Source organism: Nannospalax galili, unplaced genomic scaffold (genome assembly GCF_000622305.1).
Source record: "Nannospalax galili isolate Female #2095 unplaced genomic scaffold, S.galili_v1.0 scaffold54, whole genome shotgun sequence".
NCBI classification, from domain to species: Eukaryota; Metazoa; Chordata; class Mammalia; order Rodentia; family Spalacidae; genus Nannospalax; species Nannospalax galili.
The window spans coordinates 5,966,461-5,985,124 of record NW_008341028.1 but is presented as its reverse complement, the minus strand read 5'-3'; the positions used below and the strand labels follow the sequence as shown (position 1 = coordinate 5,985,124).

General features: G+C 37.3%; 1 protein-coding gene across 8 annotated transcripts in view; it reads left to right on the top strand.

Annotated features, from left to right (window-relative positions):
* Positions 1–17,827, top strand: part of Dennd4a (DENN domain containing 4A) — a 148,976-nt gene extending 131,149 nt beyond the window's left edge. For 7 of the 8 annotated variants that reach the window (XM_029565000.1, XM_029564999.1, XM_029565003.1 and 4 more), the window contains 9 exons: positions 1,893–2,068; positions 2,157–2,300; positions 4,149–4,347; positions 4,599–4,853; positions 6,406–6,523; positions 6,627–6,653; positions 7,097–7,259; positions 7,411–7,475; positions 15,764–17,827. In XM_029565000.1, the coding sequence (XP_029420860.1) occupies positions 1,893–2,068; positions 2,157–2,300; positions 4,149–4,347; positions 4,599–4,853; positions 6,406–6,523; positions 6,627–6,653; positions 7,097–7,259; positions 7,411–7,475; positions 15,764–15,900 (1,284 nt within the window). In that variant the 3' untranslated portion in view covers positions 15,901–17,827. The remainder of the gene's footprint in view (positions 1–1,892; positions 2,069–2,156; positions 2,301–4,148; positions 4,348–4,598; positions 4,854–6,405; positions 6,524–6,626; positions 6,654–7,096; positions 7,260–7,410; positions 7,476–15,763) is intronic. The other variant, XM_017798987.2, reaches the window with a different exon arrangement.
* The last annotated feature ends 837 nt before the right edge of the window (positions 17,828–18,664 follow it).

Genomic DNA, 18,664 nt, shown 5'->3' with positions numbered 1-18,664 from the left:
TGAGACAGGGTCTTCTTGTAGCCCCAGCTGTCCTGGAACTCACTATGTAGACCAGGCTGGCCTCAAACTCACAAAGATCCGCCTGCCTCTGCCTCCCAAGTGCTAGGATTAAAGGCGTGTGCCACCACGTTTGGCACATCATCCAAGATTTTTTATGTTGAGTATTAACTCTCTATGCTTGATCTCAGAGAGATCCACCTGCTTCTGCTGGGACTAAAGGCATGAGCTACCACGCCCAGCTTGTGTCTAGTATTTCATATTGTTGAGGCCATGCCACTTTGTTAGGACAGTTCTATACTTACTTGGAAAATTATCAACATGTAAAATAATTTTCATTTTCAATATTTATATTTATTCTTTGTTATAATGTTTTCTTTGAACATTTATTTTATACCATAAACACAATCAATTTTGCTGTGCAAGCAAACTTTGAAGAGAGTACAATAAATAGTTCTGCTTCTGTTGTCAGCTTCTTCCATCGTGGTTGTCATTCTTTTTGTCAGTTCATAGACTTCTGATTTTCTTACAATGAAAAAGTTATCCTTTTATACTTTAAAATTTCCCCCAGGTTTGTTTTTTAATTGTTTGGATCCAGGTGTGGCACACACCTTTAGTCCCAGGACTCAGGAGGCAAAGGCAGGTGGATCTTTGTGAGATCAAAGCCAGCCTGGTGTACATAGACAATTCCAAGCCAGCTGGAGCTACAGGAAGACCCTATCTCAAAATAAGCAAACAAAAATGTTTCTAAATGTTTGTTAAATGTAGTTTTCATGTCATACTAATTTCCATAAGTAAATTTGGGTTCAGCTTGAAGATAAATGATGAACACTGATATGACACTTTACAGAGTTTCTGTGGCTTCAGGAATTTGCTTTACTAATTTCAGTGACAGCATTTATAATTACAACAGTGCTTCTGATGCTCTCCATAGTGACAAAGCCAGATTTGCTTTTTCCTGAATTTCTGGTACTTCTATCAAATGGAAAGATTACACACTTAGATGTTATAGCAATGTCAAATTCGTTATAATTTTGAAATTCTCTTCTTTATTGCTTTACTTATCGCAAACCAGTAAGAGTTTATGGATCAGCACTGGTCTGATGGCTGCACTTAGAGTAGCACTGATCTCTAGTGACAGACACCTGTTTGGTATATTAACAAATGAATGCTTGAGTTTGCCTTGCCATTAATAAAGTCATGAAAAAAAATTTTTTTTTGGCCAGGCATGGTAGTACACACTTTAAGGCAGATCTTTGTGAGTTTGAGACCAGCCTGGTCTATGTAGTAAGTTCCAGGCTAGCCAAGGCTACACAGAACATATCTCAGAAAAAAAAATGTAATTTTTTTCTATCAGGCAAAAATTTTGGAATAGATTTTGCTGAAATAGTTGAAAATGAATAAAATACATAGTGTACTAAGCATAGTCTTATAATATCTGAATCCTTATGAGCTTAAATTTTCCAATAGGTTTAGAAATTTACATTGTTTTAATTCATGATATATGTGAATCAGCTTGCTCGATAAAATGTTGTCTTCTGGGGCTGGAGAGATGGCTTAGTAGTTAAGAACACTGGTTGTTCTTGCAGAAGACCTGGGTTCAAATCCCAGTACCCACATGGCAGCTAACATCTGTCCAAAACTCCAGTTCCAGGGGATTCGACAGCCTCTTCTGACCTCCACAGGCATTTTTTTGCAGAGGACCCAGGTTCCTAGCACCTACAGAGCAACTAACAACTATCCATAACTCCAGTACCAGGGGAATCTGGCACCTTCTTCTGACTTCTGTAAGCATTTCACGACACCACTGCGCTTACACGCATGCAGGCAATACATGCATACACATAAAATAAAAATAATAAAAAAAAAATTTTAAACGTTGTCTTCTTCCCTAGGTTCTCATCTCAAGTTGTTCTCGGTGTAGAACTTGTGACTGTCTTGTCCATGATGAGGAAATCATGGCTGGCTGGACAGCAGATGATTCAAATCTCAATACTACATGCCCATTTTGTGGCAATCTTTTCTTACCCTTCCTGAATGTTGAAATAAGAGACTTAAGACGGCCTGGGAGGTAATAGCACATGCCCTTCCCTGTTAACGTTCAAGGATCCTGTTCCCTAGAATACCTCTTCTCAAAACTTCTTTGATTCACATTCCAGATATTTCTTGAAGTCCAGCTCATCTACAGAAACTATGCACTTTGCATCTTCCTTTTCAAATCAGACAAGGCAGTCTTGCATTTCAACATCAACCTCTGGTCTTGACACATCTCTCTCTGTTCAAGGGAGTTTTGATCTAAATAAGTAAGTACAGTTGTGGAGAACTTTTTTAACAACATATATTGCACATGCTGTAGAGATCTAACAGAAAGAAAAACAGTTGACCATTTAAGTTTCTGTGAAAAATGTGCATTCCTGTAAAGCCATCACTCAAGGTAGAGGAAGAAGGATGTTTAAGGCCAGCCTGGTCCACATAACCAGACTCACGTCATATAGATAGACAGATTTATTTATTTCCATGAAAAATAAACTCATTATCTAAATTCTTATTCCTAATTAAAGCAATATTAAAATGCTCTAAGAGCATAACTGTTTAAATCTAAATACATGTTTTATGACCCTCCAAAGTTAAGATGTGTGTGTGTGTATGTATGTGTGTGTGTGTGTGTGTATGATAATGTTTACCTGTATTTTGTTTTTGTATTGTTGTTTTGTTTTTTGAGACAGGGTCTCACATATCTTTTATTGGCCTTGAACTAGCTATATAGTTGAGGATGACCTTGAGCTCCTAATCTTCCTACCTCTACCTTCTAAATTTTGGGATTCAGGCTGTATGCCACTGTGCCTAGCTGTTTTACCAGTACTCAGTACTTTAAAGAAGAGAAAGGGGTCCTCCTTCCAGAGGACCAGGGTTTGATTCCCAGCACCCATGTAGTGACAGTCTGCAACTCCATTTCCAGGAGATCTGATGCCCTCTTCTGGCCTCCATGTGGTGCACCTATATACATGCAGGCAAAACAAATAAATAAATTAGAGAAAAGATACCTGTACAACACTTGAAGTTTTTCTCCATCTCTTCAGGGTTTAATACTTCTACTTTAGAAAACTTAATTTCCTGTGTAAGAATATCTAATAATATAAGAGAATTTTTGGAGCTAATACAGGAACTATAAAATTAAACAAAACCATATGTAGCAATCAAGTACAAGTATGCTATGTTTAAATCAGCACCTGACTTTATTTTGAAAAAGTGCCAAATTAGCCATAGGTAGCCAAACAGATAAAGCCATGTTGCCAGCTGCATGTGCAGAAAAAGAATATTCTTACATAGTATTCACAAGGTTAATGTGGCCTGTTTGATCATAAATACTTAGACCATAAGACCAAAACTCTGTGTGCACATCTTCTTCCATTATAGATCTATTGTGTTCCATTGTCTCACTTGTGACTCCTAAAAGAACATAAATCCATTTTACCTTCTGTATATAGTCAAGGGGTAGTTATATTGTGAGATATAAAAACTGCTCATTAAACATTTTGAATAAATTAATGAATCCTAAGTATTTAAAGTTCACTGGATATAAAAGAAGTTTGGGGGCTGGAGAGATGATTCAGTGGTTAAAAGCAATGGCTGCTCTTCTAGAGGACCCAGGTTTGATTCCCAACACCCACACAGTGGCTAACAACCGTTTCTAATTCCAGTTCCATAGGATCTGACACCCTTTTCTGGCCTCTGAGGGCTTTGCACAACACAGGTGCACTTACATACATGCAGGTAAAACACTCATACATATAAAATAAAAATAATTTTTTTAAATTGCTGGGTGTAGTGGCACACGCCTTTAATCCCAGCACTTGTGAGGCAGAGGCAGGCAGATCTTTGTTGAGTTCGAGGCCAGCCTGGTCTATATAGTGAGTTCCAGGCCAACTGGGGCTGCAGGGAGACCCTGTCTCAAAAAAAAAAAAAAGTTTGTCACAATTCTTATACCTTTTATTTCCTAGTGGAGGCTAGAGTAGCATACTTCCTTTTATGTATTTTGCTATGTCGAACTAATTCTAAAAAGAATAACATGGTTCTTCTAGATAAAATAAGTCTGGACACTGATAGGCATTTTTCTTTTTTTTCTTTTTTTTTTTTTTTAAATGCTCAAGCAAATCTAAACTGCAGGAAAATCCCTGTGCCCGAAGTATTCAGATTCCTGCTAATGGATCAAAAACAGTCGTGTCAAAATGCCCACTTTTCCCAATGGCCAGGAGTATCAGTACATATGGCCCCTTGGATAAGAATGATACTAGAGCACAGAAGCTCATTCCTACAGGCAGCCTGCCAGCTACTTTACAAGGAGCTACAGTATGTATTTGGGTAGTTTTCTAAATTTGTAAATTGATTATTTACATGTGATTCTGTTTTCATTGTTTTGAATGACATTATTAGCTTCAGTTATATTATTGTCACAGACTCTCATTCCATGATAGAATTATGTTACTTTTCTATTCATATGGAAATAATTCACATAAATTTTCTAAAGAATATTTTAAATTTAAAATAATTTTACATACTCATTCTTATATTTGTCATTTATGGCTTTATTTACTCAACAGGATTCTTTAGGATTTGAATGGCATCTTCCAAGTCCAGATCCTGTCACTGTTCCATATCTTAGTCCATTAGTGGTATGGAAGGAACTTGAGAGCTTATTGGAAAACGAAGGTGACCATGCAATAACAGTGGCTGACTTTGTGGACCATCATCCAATTGTTTTTTGGAACCTGGTGTGGTATTTTAGACGTCTTGACTTGCCCAGTAATCTACCTGGATTGATTCTTTCTTCTGAGCATTGTAACAAGTATTCAAAGGTATGAGAGTGAAATTAAAAGGCAGTGCTACTGTCATCATAACATTTGCATATTCCTAGTGATAAAAAGGAAGGGTTATTTTCACCCTACATATTTGTACTACCATCTAAATCATCACAGAGGATTGTCTTCAGTTGCATTTGAATTTTTATTTTGCTTCAAGATAAACTGTAAATTATTATCATAAAGGTTTGTGAGTTAACTCCCTTATACTTCTTCCAAAAATAAGAAAGACTAACCATTTTTAGAAGGGGTCTAATTCATATCACAAGTATGCACTATCATTCTCTTCATTTCCTTACTTTGAATTTTATTATGTTCATATATTTATTTAATTTTTATAGTGATGGGGATCAAACCAAGGGCTTCTTGAGTGCTAGGCAGGGACTCTACCACTGAGTTATATCCTTAGCCATTTTATATCTACATTGTTATTTTTTAAATTTTGTGCAGGTAAAAGCAAGGCATGGTGGCACACACCTTTAATCCCAGCACTTGGGAGGCAGAGGCAAGCAGATCTTTGTTAGTTCAAGGCCAGCCTGGTCTACATAGTGAGTTCCAGGACAGCTGGGGCTACTAGGAGACCTTTTCTCAAAAAGACAAAAATCAAAACCTGACTAAAATCTGTGCGCGTATATGCATATGAGAGAGTACAGATGCATGCTATGGTCAGAGGACAACCTCAGGATTCAGCCTCCACTTCCACTTTGTTTTGAAATGGTCTGTTTGTTGTTTTTCTGCTTTGTGTGCCAGGCTAACTGGCCCACAAGCTTCTGGGGATTCCCTTGTCTCTACCTCCCTTCTCCCCATAGGGGTGGCGACTGTAGATGTGCACACTACTGTGTCCAGCTTATACATGGTTTTAGGGATTCAAACTCAGTTCCTCACACTTGTGCACAAAGTATTTTACCCTCTGAGCCATCTCCCCAGCCCTGATAAGTTGTTTTATAAAAGTGTTTTTACCTTTTCATATGCTGTACCACTAAAATGTAGTCTCTAAGCTCAGCAATGTTTGTCTTCTCTCTTCTTGTACTTAATGTCTATGATTGTGCATGTGCTTTTGTTTTTTTCATACATCATAGATGAGTGACAGAGATAATTCAGACATAATTGCCTTGGCTGAGCAAGAATCTTGAAAAAATAATGGAATTCCTTGCACTGGGGATGTAACTTAATGTTAGAGTGCTTGCCTAGCATGTACAAGGCCCTTGGTTTGAACCCAGCACTGAGGGTTGAGGGAAGAGGCCTGTGAATTTATTTTTCTGTGGACTTGGAGTCATAAGCAGGGACAAGATCAGCCCTTCATGGTATCCTTTCTCAGTCACCAAAGGGCTTTGTCAAATCCACCACTACTTTAGAGACCATTAGTTTCCAAACTCAGTTTATCTTCCTTAAGTAGGTATCAAATGTGTACAAACCAGTCATTTTCTGTTCTTTTTTCCCTCTCTTGTACACTTATATCTAAAAAAAGAAATTGTGAGGCTTCTATAAAATATTTACCAAAAAATTGATATAAGAATCAGTAATGAATTATTTTTATTTTACAACACAGATTCCTCGCCACTGTATGTCTGAAGATAGTAAATATGTTTTAATACAGATGTTATGGGACAACATGAAATTGCATCAGGATCCAGGGCAGCCTTTGTACATCCTCTGGAATGCCCACAGTAAGTGCTGTCACAGGGTGCTGATTTCAGAGTAGTCTCTTCTTGCTTTAAATAGCCTAAATGTGTGGAACTTTTACTTCATTGTACTACTTTTGTCTTCCAGGTCAAAATCGTCCTCTTTTGTTTGAGAGTAAGTGTTAACTTTGACTTTTTCAGTGCTGCCTTCTGTGGGAGTCACGTTGTTTTGCGTTTGCTTTGGAGGGCTGCTGTGTACGTGCTAGAGGGGTTGATTGTGTTTTGTACAGTCCAGCTTTTAGTACATTGCTTGTCCCGGTGTCTTCTTTTATATATATTTTGTTTTCATCCCTAGCTGCTAATGTAGAATTTCCTCTGGGGCTGTATTAAGAGGAGCTACTTTAGTTACTGTTTGAGGCAACAAAAGGCTGTAGGCTGACTTTTGTCATTACTTTTCCTATTTTGCCTTTTTTAATTTTTAGATTTCTATTCCTTTATCTATCGCCCTTAATTCATTTTTAGTGCTTTGTAACATGTTTAACATTCGTCAGTTACTGTTTTATTTCTTTCTCCTTTCTACATAGAACATTTCATTCATCATCTTTTGTTCTTTTACAGCCCAGAAGTATCCAATGGTCCATTTATTGCAAAAAAGTGATAACTCATTTAACCAGGAACTGTTGAAAAGTATGGTAAAAAGCATTAAAATGAATGATGTCTATGGACCCATGAGTCAGATTTTAGAGACACTGAATAAGTGTCCACATTTTAAAAGACAAAGGTAAGTCTTGAACAAACATGTTCCTCTAAACGATGCATCCGTTTGCTTAGTCATTTTCCCACTATTTTATATTTATTTTGCATACAGAGTTTTGTGAAGAGCATATCAGCTCTGTGGATACTAACATCTTCTCCATGTCTTCTGTCTCCAGGAGTCTATATAGAGAAATTCTGTTTCTCTCACTTGTGGCATTGGGAAGAGAAAACATTGATATAGGTAATTCAGCATGATAAATAATACTGTTACGTAGCATAGTGTTGTTTTTAAAGGGTTGTATTGCTGGTCTTAATTATTTTGTCATTATTAGATTATATCAATTTACTAGAAAAATGTTTCTTTTGAATTTTTATCTAATGTAGAAGGTACTTTAGTCATGGATATAATCATGATATTCAGTAATAAGTTCGCATCTCTTAGGCCTCATGCTCAAGTGTGTGCTTTCCATGTGTTGTTCCATTCTCCACAAATTCCTATGAGAATACGTACTATTACGATTTTTATATTAGTCAAGATACTGAGGATCTGAGGGACAAAGTAGCTTAACCTCAGATAGCACAGTGGTAACAGAGCTCTGTTTTACCTAGTTTTATGTTCCAATCCCATACTTTCAGAATTGTGTCAGATCTAAGGATATTACGTTTGCTTAGAAAGAATATAAGGAAACTAAAATGTATATTTTAGGAGCTCCCCAACTGCTCCCATTGACCATGTCCTCCTAGTTACTGTGTTTGTTTTTGCTGTCTTGACATGAAGTCTTACTATAACTACTAGGTTCAAGTGATCTTCCTGCCTTGGCTTCCCAAGTAACTGGGACCACACATTTGAGCCAGGACACTGAATTAGCTTGACCTCTTTTTTGTTTCTCCTTCCAAATTCTAAGAAAAAAGAAGTCACCCTTGATAGGCCAAAGGGAAGGAATTTGTGATAGTGTTCATTTAAGTGGTTATCAGGTATTGGGTGACTCAAAATGGGTTTTATCATCATGTTAGATGAAAATTGATGAAAGTGATCATTGATACATAAAATTCATTTCATTTTAATGGTATTAATATCAAACTTGAGTGCCTTACATAAGTCCACTCTCTAGCTAATGAGAGGATGGATGCCTAAGGGGTTATGCTTCTAGTCAATGATTGTACATTGATCTTAAAAAAAATTCTTCAGCATCAGCACTTTGACTTTTAAAATGCCACAACCATTTATTAGTGGCATCAGAGTCATGATGACCTATACTAGGCTTATATACTATGACTAGTTCCTCTCTCACACAAGGTGGGGCATGAGGAAAAGGCAAGAGCTCTCCCTTTGGTGCTGGCTTCCAAACAAGTTCTCTGAGGAAAGAGTGAGAAAACAGTGTTATGTGAGTGAGGTAGAAGCCTGAGCACAAACACCCCTAGCTGAGTGTCTGAAGGACTTCTCAGATGCCAACTGGATAGAAATGGCTTGTGCCACTGGTCATTGTCAGCCTCAAGTCATGAGACTGTAGAATTTGGCAACAGAGGTGTATATAGGCAAAATTGCAAGCATCCTACAGAATAGAATTTCTAGATTAATGTGATATTTTAAATTAACATTTTAAGAATTGACTAATTTAATTAGAAGAAAATTAATCTGCTCATACATAAGATAGGAATAAACAACTTCCTTCCACTGAAATGGTCTTAAAAGATTTAGCTATGAGAGCTAACAAGATGGTTTAGCCAGTAAAGGTACTTGCCTGAGTTCAATCACTAGATCCCACTATGGAAGGAAAGATGTTTTCTGATGCCTACATGCATGCCTATACTCATACATGCACATCATACACATACTAATAATAAATAATCTTTATAGTTTATTTTTTTTAGAATTTCATACACGAATACTATATTCACATCATTTCTACCCCTCCCTTTCCCCCTACAACTCCTCCCATATCTCTCCTCACTCCCTCTCAATTTTGTGACCTCCTCTTCTTTAATTATTACTGTTACAAATATATAATGCACACACACACACATATATGTATACAACCTACTGGGTTTGTTTAGTGCTGTTCATATATACATGTGTTTAGGGCTTACCACTTGGGATTGGATAACCTATCAGGGAGCTAGTCGTTCCTGGAGAAAATTGATTCTCCCTCTTATCAGCCACTGATTGCCTATAGCTCTTCATGTAGAGGTGGATCTTGTGAAATTTTCCCCATCCACACTGACAAAGATAACACTACACCTAAGGCTCAGGGAACACTGCAGAAGGAGAGGGCAGAAAGATTGTAAGAGCCAGAGGATCAAAATACCTGCTGCTAGATAGTATCTTCTAGACATGACAGGGGAGTTGCATCCATGAAATAACAATATGGTTGCCTCAAAAGACCTGCATAATGGCAATACCAGTTAAATTATTTTTGAAGTATGAGCCAAATAAATAAAATTAAGGACTAAAGAGATAGCTCAGTGATTAAGAGCACTTGCCACTCTTGCAGAGGACCTAAGTTCAGTTCACAGCACCCACATGGGATAGCTCACAACTACCTGTAACTCCAGTTCCAGGGAATCTGACTCCCCCTCTGACTGTGTGGGCACAGTGCTGGACGCACATGGTACACTTACATAAATACAAGGAAAACACTCATAAGCATTAAATAAATCTTTAAAAAAAATAATAAATCTTTATGGAGACACCTGACATGGGTGTTGAGATCTGAACTCCAGTTCTCATGATAAGCAGCAAGTACTCTTAACCACTGAGCCATCTCTCCAACCTCCAACCCCCAAAAAAAAAAAAAATCTTAAAAATTATGAAGAAAAACTACAATCAGGAAACACTGTGCTTTGGAAATTACATTCAGTTGCTAGTCACCTATTTGAAATAAAGTTGGGAGACTTCGGAGAAGTTTCAGTACAAATACAAACATTTAGAATCAAGAAATAGTTGACAAGAAGGCTAAAGGAAACCCAACTGTGTTAGGTCTATAATTTTGTTTGTAAATAAATACCTCATGTATTAGCCTGCCCTTTCCATTAAAATGAGGTCTGAAATAGCAAGCAGGGGACTTTGAGCAGAATGTTTTGAATATTTGCTTTTTATTTAATGGTTTGATTGGAGACTCAAAAATAAGAAACTTGTCAAACGATTCTCACATTCAGTTGGAAAAATGATCATGCAGGGATAGGCAGGAGTCAAAACTAGTAAAAGAAAGGGGCTAGAGACATGGTAGTTAAGAACACTGGCTGCTCATGTAGAGGACCCAGGTTCAGTTCCCAGCACCCACATGGCAGCAACAATTGTCCATAACTCCAGTTCCAGGTAATCTGACACCCTCTTTTGGCCTCCATAGACATTGCACACATATGGTGCACTTACATTGCATATAGGCAAAACATTCATTTGCAAAATAAAATAAATAATAAAATAAAATATAGTAAATAAAACTAGTAAAAGAAACAATGAGAGCATTGAAGTGGTACACTAGAAAATAGTACAAAGAATGAAGTCATGGTAGAACTAAGGGGGAAAAGACATGTAGGAAAAGTAGCAAAATTGCATGTGTAAATCCTACTTCTTAAGGGATTACATTAAATGTAAGTTGATTAAACTCTCCAACTAAAAGGAAAATTAGAAGAATGGATGGGGAGTTGAAACAGAGTCTCCCTGTATCCCCATCTGCCTGCCTCTGCCTCCCAAGTGCTGGGATTAAAGATGTGCACCACCACGCCTGGCTAAAGAATGAATTTTTTTAAAATATCATCCAGCTATATACCATATACAAGAGACATATTTTAAATTTTTTGTTATTTTTATTTTATGTGTCTGAGTGTATTGCCTGCATGTATGTAAGTGCGCTTGTGTCATGCAATGCCCATAGAGGTTAGAAGAGGGTGTCAAATTGGGGAGAACAAATTCCAGAGTAGTTGACCACACTGCACATGCATGCTCACACACAATAATAGTAAATTTTAAAAAATGTTAGGGGCTGGAGAGATGGCTCAGCAGTTAAGAACACTGGCTGTTCTTGCAGAAGACCCAGGTTCAAATCCCAGCACCCACATGGCAGCTAACAACTGTCCGTAACTCCAGTTCCAGGGGATCCGACCTCTTCTGTCCTCTGTGGGCATTGCATGACACGGGGTGCACTTACATACATGCAGGCAATACATGCATACACATAAAAAATAAAAATAATAAATAAAATATAAAAAAAATTTAAGCACAAAGAAACAAAAAGTAGATAAATTGGACACCAACAAAATTAAAAGCCTGTTTTTATCAAAGGACACTATCAAAAAATAAAAAGATAATCCACAAAATGAGAAGATAATGCCAAAATCATATATCTAATAAAAGCATAATATTCAGTATAAAGAATTTTTGTGTAAATTTTTTAAAGTTCATACATGTATACAATGTAGCTTGGTCATATCCATCCTCCACTCCCTCCAATTCTCCCTAGTCCCCCTCAACATTTCTCCCTCCCAACTCCATGTCTCTTTTTTTATATATAACCCACTAAGTCCAGTTAGTCTGCCCATGTGCACATGTATATGGGGTCATCCACTGGGGTGTGTGGACAAAGAACTTTTATAACTTAATAAGGCACATAATCCAATTTAAAACTTGGCAAAGGATTTGAATAAACATTTCTCTAAAAGGAGATGTACAAATTACTAATAAGCACAAGAGAAGGACGTTAAACATTTTTATTCATTTGAGAAGTACAAATCAAAACCACAAATATTGAGCCGGGTGTGGTGGCATATGCCTTTAATCCCAGCACTCGGGAGGCAGAGACAGGCGGATCTCTGTGCATTCAAGGCCAGCCTGGTCTACATAATGAGTTCCAGGACAGCTGGGGCTACAGGGAGACCTGTCTCAAAAAGACCAAAATAAAAAAACAACCCACAAATACTACTTCCTAGCTTCTAGAATAGCCAGCATAAGAGAAACAGAAAGAAAATGGTAAGTGTTGGAAAGGATGTGCAGAAATTGGGACCCACATATGTTGATGGTAGGAATGTAAAATAAGCAGTCACTATTGAAGCAGTTTTGAATCTCTTCAAAATGTTAAAACATAGTTACCACATGAGCCAGCAATTCCATTCCTAGGTACATGCCCAGGAGAATTGAAACTGTTCTCACAGAACTTCTGCATGAAATGTTTCTGATATTACTCACAATAACCAAAATGTGGGGGGGTGGATCCAAACATGGATCATCTGATAAACAGAGAAGTAAAATATGGCATATTTGTCTGATGGAATATCATACATTTATAAAAATTAATCGGTCCTTGGACAGGATTCCTGTGTTAAACTTCAGCCATCCAGGGCTCAGGGACCATTGCAGAAGAGGGGGTGGAAAGATTGTAAGAGCCAGGGGAGGAAGTGCATGACCATAAGGAAACAGTCTTACGAGCTCCTGAGACCTTGCTCATATGAACTTACAGCAATGGTGACAGCATGCACAAGATACATGCAAACTCAATCAGACAAAAACTAGCATAGAATTGGGGAAATGGGCAGGAGGCGACAACTTTAGTGAGGAACTGTTGGCAGCTGATCACTGCTGGATGAGGGAGAGTTGATCTCCTTTAAGGGAGTGATGCTAGACAGGCTGAACATGCTCCAGTGGATGAACTTACACCAAGGGACATTTGGATACACAAACTTGACTCAATAGGCCTTAACATGACAAAATGCATGAAATCCTGTGGGCAGGATATGAGGAGTGCAGGCAGAAAGGGGGGCCAAGTATGATTAAGGTATATTTTATGAAATCCACAAAAATTCAGTAAAAAATAAATTTAGAAATTAATGAAGAGCCAGGCATGATGGTGCATGCCAGTAGTGCCAGCACTTAGGAGGCTGAGGCAGGAGGCTCACAAGTTCAAAGCAAACTTAGGTTACAGATTGAGTCTAAAAACCTTGTCCAGACACAAAAAAAGAGAAGTAAAAGGCCAGGCATGGTGGCTCATACCTTTAGTCCCAGCACTCGAGAAGGAGAAGCAGGCAGATCTCTGTGAATTCAAGGCCAGCCTGGTCTATATAGTGAGTTCCAGGCCAGCTGGGGTTACAGGGAGACCCTGACTCAAAAAAAGATTTTAAAAATTTTATTTTTATGGTATGAGTGTATTACCTGCATGTATATAAGTGCACCCATGTCATGCAGTGCTTGTGGAGGTCAGAAGAGGGTGTTGGGTGCTGGGAATTGAACCCAGGACCTCTGCAAGAGTAACCAGTACTCTTAACCACTGAGCCATATCTCTAACCCCAACATTTATAGTCTTGAATATATTTATACTTAGTGAAAGAAACCAGACAGAAAAGATCACATATGCTTAAATTTATGTGGAATGTCAAGATAGAAAATAAGTTAGCAGTTGCTGGTGGTTAGGAGAAAGGATGAATGGATAATTGTTGGTAACTGCTTTTTGAGGTTTATCTTTGGTAGGGATGAAATGTTCTGGAATTAAATAGTGGTGATGATTATATAATCCTGTGACTATACAAAAAATAAAACCCTACTGAGTTTTGTAGTTAAAGTTGTTGAATTTCATGTGTATAAATTATGTTCAATTTTTCATAGTTTACCTGACAAAAAAAGAATAGTCATGAAATATTAAAAGGAATAAGTGGGATTTCCCTGTAGAAGCTACTATCACCAGAGCAGGGTCACAACAGCACAGGCAGAGCTAGGAAACTCAGTGGGACCAAGTAAGAGTTCAGAAATAAGTGGCTCTCTGTGGGAATGATACATGATAAAATTGGCTGAGAAGCAGACTATTAAATAGTGTTTAGTCACTGAAGCCACTTGAGGAAGATGCTAGAACCTGAGAAAATAAAGCTGTGTTCTTTGAGCTAGGCCTTTTAACTGTACTGAGACAGAAAGTGTAGCAAGGACTATTATTCAGCTCATTTTTAACATTCCTTTATTCTCTAGCCAACAAAAGTCCAGAATATATTTCAGTTCTTATGCTAGCCCTCAACAAAGGGCATTTTATTAAATGTCCAAAGAAAGCTGAATTTCCAGCCTTACTTGGTTGTGCGGTTAGCGGTCAGCTCACAACAGTCTTCACTGGGTACCTCTGTGTCACTGTCATAGGGAGACACTCTGATGTCTGTCATCTCCCCAAAGTAGAGGTACAGCATTCATAGTTCACTTAGGTCACTATATGTTAAAGTGAACTTGGTGGTACAGGTCTGTAATTCCAGCCGCTCAGGAGGCTTAGGCAGAAGGATTGTAAGTTCAAGTTCTGCCTAACCTAGAGTGAGTTCAAGGCCAGCCTAGGCAATGTAGTTAAACCCTGTCTCAAAATAAAATGTTAGAAAATGACTAGAGATGTGGTTCAGTGGCATAGACGTTCTCTATCATGTGCAAGGCCCTAGGTTCTACCTCCAGTACTAACAAAACTAGTAATAACAATAATAGAAATAATAATAACCAAAGTCTATTAACTTCACCTATTTCCCATGAGAAAGAAAAACAAACATTGCATGATGATATCAGAAGATATTTGGCTAGCTGCAGTGGTACACACATGTAATCCCAGCTCTCAGGAGTCTGAGACAGGATTGCCACAAGTTATAGGCCAGCTTGGGCTATAGCAAGTTCAAGGCCAGCCTAGGCTACATTGAGAGACCCTGTCTAAAAAATTTTTTGAATAATAATGAAAAAATAGATTTTCCTCCAAAGGTCCGATAGTAGGAAATTTAGTACACATAAAATAAATTCCAGTTGAAGTAAACCATAAAGTAAATATGAGTAAAAAAATTTTTCTTAGTGGGGCATGGTTGTGCATGCTTTTAATAGCCGCACTGAGGAGGCAGAGGCAGAAGGAGCCCTGTGAACTCAAGGCCAGCTTGTCTCTGTATTGAGTTCCAAGACAGCTGGGACTATAGGGAGACATGGTCTTAATTTTTTTTTTTTTTTTCCTTAATCCTACTTTGGAGAGAAAATGGAGGATTTTGTTGTGATTGTTTTTCTTTTTCTGGGTGTTGGGAATTAAACTTAGGGTTTCATGTATGCAAGGCAAGTGCTCTACCATGGAGCTATATCCTCTAGGACTTTACTCTCTGTTTTGAGACAGGGTCTCACTATGTTTCCCAATCTGGTCATGAGGCCTTAAACTTGTCTATAACCCAAGCAGGCCTTGAGCATATGATCCTCCTGCCTCAACCTCCAGGGTAGCTGGGATTATAGGCCTCTGGCGATAGGCTTGGCTCCGTTGATTATTTTTACTGTTTTCACTGAGCATGAAAAGCAAGTTACAAAAATGCATGTGTGATGTTTGATGGTTTTTAACATAGGTATTTAATAAAATTAAAATTGGCCTATGCCACCTAGCTCTAAAATGCTGTGAGTTCTGAAGTTTAAATTTGTGAACCTGTGGATGGCAGAAATATCCTTGAGCCACATTTTTTACCCTAACTTTGTGGTCTACTTATGTTATATAGAAACTTGATTGAGGTCAGCATCAGGCATAAATTTATGAAATAAATTTATTTCTTAATGAATTTTTTCAGATGCTTTTGACAAAGAGTACAAGATGGCATATGATCGTCTCACACCCAGTCAAGTCAAGAGCACACACAACTGTGATAGGCCACCAAGTACAGGGGTGATGGAGTGCCGGAAAACCTTTGGAGAGCCGTATCTTTAAGATGTGTGTGTGTGTGTGTGTGTGTGTGTGTGTGTGTGTGTGTGTGTGTATTCAATACATATTGTATAGTCAGTGTACAAAATAATACTTTAGTCTCCAAACTCTTTTCTTCACTTTTTGAGAATGCATTTGTAAATGGTTTGGAAAATTCAGGTAGCTTATGTACAGAATGCTTTCACAAGAGAACAGTGACAAATAGGGAGAAAGCCACTTTACTTCCCATTTATTTCTTCTTTAACTCCCCTGTGATAAGAAGTATTTTTGTGATGAGACAGTCTCTTAAAAGAATTGGTTGCTACAAAAGCAGAAAACTATTTTATGATTTCTCTTGGAAGAGACAGATGGGAAAATCATGTATGGAACCTAAGCAGAAATGTAAGATCAAAGTATCGCCTGTCTTCATGGACTATTCAAATGTTTTGACCATGAAGTTGTATTATACATATTTTAAATTGTTTATAGTAAGTTGATATTTTTTTAATTTTTAAATTTAATATAGCAAACTTAAAAGGAATTTAAACTTATGAAACAAGAATTTATTTTCTTTGTCTGCTGCTATTTGAAGTAATCAGTACAGCTGCAGATCTCTGTATGTATATCTACCTATATTTTTTTTAATTACTTGAGAGAATGAATTTGAACATGTCAGTGCTAGTGTGAGTATCCTCCTGGGACTGCATGCTAGGACCCTTCAGCCTGACTTATGAGAGTGAGTGGCCGAAGGGCAGGGCACACACCTAGTGTACGGAGCACAAGGAAGGGTTCCTATGCCATGGTCTTCAGTCTCCTCTACCATAGGTAGATGCTACAGTACCCAGGGAAAATAGTTCACAATCCAAATATCAATTTAAATTTTAGTATTCTATATGAAGACTTACATAGGGAAATATGATTGACAACTCTTCCAAATTTCACCCAAAATATTGAGTATGATACAAAATTGTACTATAAAATATGTATCTGAAATATGATTTAATGGGATATTCTGTTAATACTATATATATGTGTGTGTGTATATATATATATATTCAAAGTATTTTTTAAAAGTAGAAAAATAGTGGCCCTCTGAAAGTATAGCCAGAAAGAATTTCCCATATTGAGGGGCTTAAGCTTCTTTAACAAGCTTCAGAATCTGAAGTTTATGGAATCTAAAATGTAGAATTATCCATATCATAATCAGACAATAAATTCACTGTTTAAACACCATGAATATTAAATTGACTTTTAAGTGTATTTTAGTCATGTTATTTTTAAGATCACTTACTTTGAGTAACTTCTGATAAAGAAAAAACATCCTTTGGCCTTTAGAATTATGAATTTTAAATATGTATATGTACATTTGCACAGAGTGTCATTCATGAAGGAAGCCTAGCCATTTTAATAAGAAGGGGAAAGATGGATGGTCACAAATTTGGTGTATAAAGCCAGTAGAGTCCATGCTGCTTGGCCTGGAAGTATCTTAGAGTCCCAAAACTTGCCAGTTCTGCCACAGAAGAGCTCTTTTCAGTCATGCCATTAGTGAGCAGCACCAAGCCAAACATTTCACAGCTTTCCTACTCTGGCAAATTGTGGAGAGTTTAAAATGTGAATCTTCAGTTCAGTTAGTTTGAAGCTGAACTTGCTTACTTGAAAACTCTGGTGCTATGGACGTGTATACCTGCCTCTCCTTTGTAAATAGCACTCCAGCTTCACTCTTTACTGCTCAGATCATAGCGTCACAGTCTCTAAGTCACTGAACAGTGAGAGGAACATTTGAGTGAGGAGGCTCTTGGCATTGGTGGCAAACATCCCATCAAACAGGACTCTGGGGTTCTCTTCCAGGTTTCTTTATTGTTGTTTTTCTTCCCTTATAAAAATAGCTTACACTGTTATTTATGTTTTCTGTAATATGAACAATATGTAGAAACCATAGTTTGTTGATTTCAAATGTCTGACAAAAATCAGTGAGGCACAACCCATTCTCTATGCTTCAAATTCATTTGAAAAACTGAATGCAGTTCTTATCTCTTGCTCCTACCCTAAGTTTTGTTTCCTGTCTCTGAATAAAGTTGTATTTCTCTTGCTTTTAATCACCAGGAAATATTATTGCAAAAAGACAGTCTTTTAAAATAATACCTAAAACATGAGTCGAACTTGGTTGGTCCTGCGCCAAAGAAAATTACAAGCTTTTTTTTTTTTCAATTTTTTTCTCTGTTGACTATATATTTTAGAAAATTATGGCCAACAATGTAGGCAAGAGATGTCCTTTTACTAATTATCTAGCTCTTAGTTCCTCACGCTTAGCTTTGCTTACATTTGAATTGTTGAAAATAAGCCATGCTCTGCTCCTGTAGTTTGTTTGCTCCTTTCTCATCAGGTGTGAATGTTATTTCTTTGTATCTAATAACATACTATAGACACTTCTCCCTCCTGTTGCCGGATAGCAAATTGTGCAGCTAGTCATCTTCTAACTTTGTCTTTTTCTCTGATTTTCTGGGTTTTGTTTGTTTTTCTTTTAAACCCCTAAAACTATCAGGTTTATTTTTTTATTATAAGGTTTTCTAGTGTGTCTTCCCATTTTTGTATATAGAGAAATGACCCTGGAAAATGTTGGTTCAACATTTTAGGCAATAAACAACACTTATTTTTACTTTATGCTGATAATTACTATTATTTATTGGTGCAATTCACAAGTATTAGTCAGTTCTATATATAACTTGCATTATGCTTTTAAATACTCTGTGGAAAGAAAATGTTTAGAAATGTACAATAGTTGAATTTATCT